The following is a 6,624-nucleotide window of genomic DNA, read 5'->3' on the forward strand; positions in this document are numbered from 1 at the left end:
CCCATACTGTGATAAAACAAGTTGTTCCATGTTTTGTTGTCAGATGACATCACAACATCCGGGCTCAGTAAATATTCAGCATGGCATGAGGAGTCCTCAGACGAGGACCCCCCTACTGTCACCCCAACTCCAGTGTATGGGAGTCCAGAGCACACCAACAGTCTGAGGGGCCTGCTGTCCCCAGAGCATCTCCCCAGGCAGCCCTCTGAGGGGGCACTCCCCCTGAGGGAGCCAGCCAGGCCACAGGCTACCGACTCTGGGGATGAGCGTGTCGTCTCTAGCCACCAGTCAGAGGTCATGGAGGAGCTGGACTCTGTGAAGTCTGAAGGAACTGAGCACACTCAGTCACGCTCTGAAGACCATCACTTTGACCATCTACTCAAACTTGACCTAGAGCACAGCCCAAGTTCCCAGCAGCACCATTCTCTGTCAGAACATGTTTCCTCAGAGAAAGGAGAACAAGGGATTTCCCTGATAAGCAGTCTTGATTTTGATGAGATATCTGCTAAGTCACCATCCCCCATCAAAGAGCGAGCCTACACCCCTGAGTCTGATGTCTTGTCATCAAAGGGTGACTTTTCAACCAAGGGTAAGGATGCCTCTCCTCCTTCAGCTGATGGTTATCATGAAGACTTTGAAATCTCAGTGGAGTCGTCACTCAGGGAGGAAAACCAAGGCTCCAAACCTACCTCACCATTCCGCCAAGACACCAGAGAGGCTTCCCACAGCAGGTCCCCCCTCTACAGTAGTGAGGAGGAGATTGGTGAGGAGCCAAGTGTAAGACCTGGAGCTCCTGGTGGCAGTCCTCACTCTGAAAGACTTCTTGACCTGCAGAGCCAAACCAAGGATTCCCAGGTCATTAGTTCAAACTGCTCCCCAACTATCTCCCCTTCCCAGACCCCACCTTCACCAGCACTGGATGAAATGCCTAACTTCGCCATTGGAGACAGAGTTTTAGTGAGCAACGTCCAGCCTGGTACGATTAGATTCAAGGGCCACACCAGCTTTGCCAATGGCTTCTGGGCTGGAGTGGAGCTGGACAAGTCTGAAGGAAGCAACAATGGCACCTACGATGGGGTGGTGTACTTTGAGTGTGAGGAGGATCATGGCATCTTCGCTCCTCCGGACAAGATCTTCTGTATGCCAGAGAAGTTTGAGATCTATGTGGACACCACAGAGGGCGAGGACTCGTTCCTTGACCACCAATCTGAAAACGAGCCAAAGAAATGCAACTTTGAGGAGAAAATGCATGAAAGCAATCTGCAAAATAAAAGAGGGGGTGTATCTCAGCGTAATCGTTCTGGAGACAACGGACCTACTGATGTGAATGATGATTCAACTGAACACCAGAAAAACTTGATCAACTTACATGAGTTCAAAGAGGGAGAATATTCAATGTCCAATAAAAGAACCAAGACCATCATTCTGGACCTTGAAGATGTACCTACCAGTCTCTTCATCACTGACATAGACCGTAAGATAACTCTTGACGAGACCTCTACCGTCATTGAGAGGAATGGCCTTGATGCCCATCAGAAATCTACTCCAGAGCAGACCGTGGGTAAAGACACCCTCGGTGCTTTTGCAGATAAGCTTCTCAACAACTTCATGAAAGACGCTGTGAAGCAATTCGCACAGATCAGAAAGGCCAAAGAAGAGAAGATATCAGCTGTTAATCAAATGAAAGATTACCTTTTTAATGAAGAGGGTAGGGAAACGGTCTCCCAAGCTCACGTTGTGGCACAGAGAGATGGTCTGCCCTTCTTCCTAGATGGAGACCAAGAGGAGCAAGTGTCGTCTCCAGAACTCTGTATCCGGCCGGTGAGTTTTGATCCCATTTTAAGACGGTTATAGAGTAAATGTTCGAAGTGTTAAAATATACAGAATTTTCTTCAGATAATGTGATAACCTGCAATCACATCATGTGTAATGCATTTCATTTCTAAAATATGATATTTTCAGCTGAAGTACTTCAAAGAGCTGATTTGTCTTAGTAAATGATTAAACAGAACTGATTACATTGCTGTAGGGGAATGGAGCAATAATTGAGCTTTGCAGCACTGTTGATAACCATCCAGAGTTGATTTGACCTCAAAATACCCTTTTTTGTGGATTTGTTTGAGTCCAAAGGTCAAACAACAACTTTGACCAACATGCTTATCTACACTGAGTGTATAAAACATTATGAAAACCTGCACTTTCCATGACAGACTGACCAGGTGAATCCCAGTGAAGGCTATAATCCCTTATTGATGTCACTTGTTAAATGTAGATGAAGGGGAGGATATGGGTTAAAGAAGTATTTTTAAGCCTTTAGACAATTGAGACATGGATTGTGTATGTGTGCCTTTCACAGGGTGTATGGGCAAGACAAAATATTGAAGTGCCTTTTGAAGGGTTGTGGTAGTAGGTGCCAGGCGCACTGGTTTGTATCAAGAACTGCAACGCTACTGGATTTTCCGCGCTCAATAGTTTCCTGTGTGTATCAAGAATGGTCCACCACCCAAAGGACATCCAGCCAACTTGACACAACTGTGGGAAGCATTGGAGACGACATGGGTCAAAATCCCTGTGGAACACTTTCGACACATTGTAGAGTCCATGCCCTGACGAATTGAGGCTGTTCTGAGGGCAAAAGGTCGAGCAACTCAATATTAGGAAGGTGTTCTTAATGTTTTGTACACTCTGTGTATATCCATTTGAATTTGGTGCTCTGTTTTCTTTTATGTAAATATTTATGCCAGTAGAAGTAAAAAATACATTTTAGATTTTCTTAGGGTTTTCACTTAGTGAGTCTTGTCCTTACTCTGTATCCATAGGAGAGTCCAGTGTTGGGGGCTAGTGGTCAGGAAGAGTTGACCAAGCGTCTGGCAGAGCTGGAGTTGAACCGGGAGCTGCTGGATGAACTGGGGGACGAGCAGGACTGGTTCGATGAGGATTATGGCCTCAGCTCTCGTAGAGAGCAGCAAAAACGGAAACAACAGCAGGAGAAGGGGGGGCTGTCAGTAAACCTGGCTGACCAGGTGAAGACCCCACCCAGACCAGAGCTGCCCCGGCAGCCCAAGCTCCCTGAGCAGCCTGCCATGGTGGTGCCCCACTCCGCCCCGAAGGTGGAGAAGCTGGTTGACGCTGCCACCCAGGAGATCTGGAACCAATCTAAACTGGGCCAGGGCACACAGACTCTCACTGGGCTCCCAGTCCCTAAGCCTTCAGAGGAGTTCCTGGGATGCGATGGCAAGGATCATGAAAGTCAATGTGTTCGTAGCTACAGACAGGTAAGGACACATTGAAAAGAGATGACCCATGTCATGTATTGAAATGTATCCACTGACATTTGCATTATCTGTAGGCTGTATATGACTTAACATGGGAGATCATCCAGGAGATCTTTGCAGAGGATCCTAACGCCCATCAGCCTCAGTGGGTCAAGCCTCGACGCATGAACTCCTCCTACTTCCATAGAGTAAAGAGCCCTGGCGACATCACCAGAGTTCAGGTGTGTATGTGAAACCGACGTCGGTGTGCTACTAACAGTATAGCTTCCTCCACTGTCCCTGTTCCATACCAGGCTCAAACTAGTGGTGTTCTGCTCGCAAACACATGTGACTGTCCTCCTTGACAACGTACCAAGCAATTGAGCTATAGAAAAAGCTCTGTATCGATGGCTCCATTGGCAACATTTCAAGCTAGCTGTGGAGTGAGCTTACGCCACTTTCTTAACTCTTGTTACATATGCCATGCTTATGGTGCCATCTAAAGTAAAATCTCGTCTTCCAGGCGTTCATCACCACAGAGGTGTTGAAACTGTATAGCCTGAAGAAAGACCTCAACCAGAAAACAGATTGGCAGAAGATGCTGAAATTCGGAAGGAAAAAACGGGATCGAGTAGATCATATTCTGGTAAGAGCATTAAACAGTGAAGCTTTAGGGGTGACTCGTTCTGAATTCAAGAAGTCCTATGAATTTATGAATTACCCAACTAATGTAAAGGTTATTTTCTGGTAGTGAGATGTCTTGTGTGCATTTTCAGGTCCAGGAGCTTCATGAGGAAGAGTCTCTATGGGTGAACTATGATGAGGATGAGCTCTATGTCAAGATGCAGTTGGCTGACGGTATCTTTGATTCGTTGATAAAAGACACAGCAGAAGTAATCACACAAATTCAGGAGAAGAGGTTGAAAAGAGCCCTTTCCTGAGCTTTTAAGCCCCCATTGTAAACCCATCTTCCACCAGACAGTCCCTCCCACAGCCAACGTGCCAATGATCTCCAGATGCCTTCAGTTCAGTCAAACTGGTACCCCTCTGCAACACAGCTTTGGACTAGCTAATTGTGGATCTACCACATGTCTTACACCAAACATATTTGATCCAGCCTTCAACCAACATGTAAAGCCTCCCATGCTGGCTGCCCTGTTCATGTCCAGTCAAAGATGGAGTGGATCTTGTTTCCCATTAAATTCAGCAATGCTGCTAAATTGACTGTTCCATGGCTAATGAACTCAAGACAGTATTGAGGAGCAGTCTGGGTCATCTAATAATAGGTGATGATGAAAAGATTTCTATGTCAAGTGTGGAAGTCATTGGGGTTATCAGGTTGTATAAAAATGAAATATTTTGCCTTTTGTATTGTGCTATTTATTGTATGGAAATTATTTGATTATGGTTGTTGTTGTTGAAAGCAAACTTGCTGTTAACAGGTTTCGAAACAAATTACTTCAGCATTTTGTAAAAGAATGATGAAATAACAAAGCACAAAAAGAAATGTGAATGTAGAAATGGCAATATATTGTATAGGGAGTGAGTGAAAAATGAATGAAAATCTACCTTTTTGTATTTAATATTTAAGAATCCAAATATTAGTAATTGATGGGTTTAAACACTGTCCTTTTTCTAACATGTTGTTGCCTCGTAACTAGTGTATTGGCAAGGAGAACAGATGCCTAGAGGTTCTACCTGGTTAGATTGGAAACCAGCCTGTCACGCTGGATTCAAGCCTTAAAATTGGCCTTTTACCTGATTCAGTTAGTGTCTCTTTTTTTGTTCTGTATGATTATGAATTGCCACACTCAAAAGCAACAACACAATTTACAGGCCTTAGTTGATGTCTCTACTCTTATGTACTTCCTTTATTTGAATGATATTTACATATACAGTACATACCTTTTTCATAAATACCTAAAGGAAAAGTATTTTTCCAACTGGGTTAAACTTCAGCCTCTGCCTTGTTCAGTGTTTACCTAAGCATAGTTCTAACCAGAGAACACCTTTTGAAATCCCCCATTTGCCTTTTGCTCACAGACTCTGTATTGCATTTCTAATGGTTCTAAGGTAGCATGACTCAAATGCCATTTATGGTAGGTAAATGTATTATGCCTTTGGGTGTCACTAATGATGCACTTCTGACTTACTGCAATGGAACCTAATGTTCTCTCCATTCGTCACGTACACAATGGCTTTAGCAGCATGGTAGCAAGTGTGAGTCATTGATTAATGTGTGTGGGTCCTAGCATTCAACAACAATGTTCAAGGGCTTATTCTGTCCTCTCATCAGTAGATACTTTAGTCCAAGAATGCTGTGATGTACAAATTAATTTACCATGCACGGTGATGCTTGTCAATTGTAATTTTGGTTAGACAAGTGACCTTAATGGTGGGAATGAAAGTAGTTTCCATGCCAATTTGCATTTTTACAACCACTGTTATTTTACCAGAAGGAGTAGATTAACTGTCTATTGTGAATTTGCATTTTGCCACTGCTGTTATTTTACCAGAAGGTTCAGATAAACTGTTAACTGTCTATTGTGAGACGTTGAACTGTACATCTCCCTTTAATAACCATTTCTCCATGATATGCCCCATGTTGTGTGGTATGAGAAAATAGTGATAATACCTAGTAAATTAATTTCCACAAGGCTGAATTGTAACCCCCCCCCCCCCCCCCCCCTGTAGAATGGTGAGAATAATCTGAATTGATTGTAGCTGTGGATAAATATGAATTGATTGTAGCTGGTGGATGTAATGTCCCATTTATAACTATGCAGTATTTGTTGGTTGGGTACATTGTTTTATGTTTGGATCATACAAGCCAGCTTTGTAGTCTTATGGAAAAACATTGAATTGCAATGTAACCAATACGCCTCCAGACAGTTTTCAAACTGCTGTAGTAGGTTTGTGTTGGCCCTTGCTGTGAAGATGGGTATTCTAACTCCAAAGCAAACATGTATATTAGGCAAAAATGGTTTGATAATGAAATTGAGTAGACTAGAGATCTTTTTGCATCTTTTAAAGTGTATGAATATTTAGAATGTACTACTGTCAGAGACGCAGCTACACTAGACTTGTGAATTGTTTTATGGGGTGTAAATATACTAGAACAGTTCCCTATTGGATCTGACTCACTATTGAACCTGGAAGATTTTTGTAAAATAAACATTGTTCACATTGCAGATATGTATATAGTATACATATATTTTAACTAAATTGAACGTTGAAGTTGTAAATAAAGCTTTATTTCCAAATATTAAATGTCTGCTATAACCTGCAAAAATCATCCCTAGCACAGTGCCTCAAGTACGTTTGGCCAAATGTGGTTTTCCTTTTCATTTTTTTTTGCCTTATTATTTTT

At 43.0% G+C, this 6,624-nt stretch overlaps 1 protein-coding gene across 5 annotated transcripts in view; it reads left to right on the forward strand.

The window, feature by feature from the left end:
* LOC110521574 (centrosome-associated protein 350) overlaps positions 1-6,517 on the forward strand; it is a 40,048-nt gene extending 33,531 nt beyond the window's left edge. For all 5 annotated transcript variants that reach the window (XM_021599210.3, XM_090231595.1, XM_090231596.1 and 2 more), the window contains 5 exons: positions 44-1,821; positions 2,820-3,275; positions 3,350-3,496; positions 3,778-3,900; positions 4,031-6,517. In XM_021599210.3, coding sequence (XP_021454885.3) covers positions 44-1,821; positions 2,820-3,275; positions 3,350-3,496; positions 3,778-3,900; positions 4,031-4,195 — 2,669 coding nt within the window. In that variant the 3' untranslated portion in view covers positions 4,196-6,517. The remainder of the gene's footprint in view (positions 1-43; positions 1,822-2,819; positions 3,276-3,349; positions 3,497-3,777; positions 3,901-4,030) is intronic.
* Positions 6,518-6,624: the final 107 nt, after the last annotated feature.

The sequence above is a fragment of the Oncorhynchus mykiss genome, chromosome 4 (assembly GCF_057628025.1).
Source record: "Oncorhynchus mykiss isolate SJ-2025 chromosome 4, ASM5762802v1, whole genome shotgun sequence".
Lineage (NCBI taxonomy): Eukaryota > Metazoa > Chordata > Actinopteri > Salmoniformes > Salmonidae > Oncorhynchus > Oncorhynchus mykiss.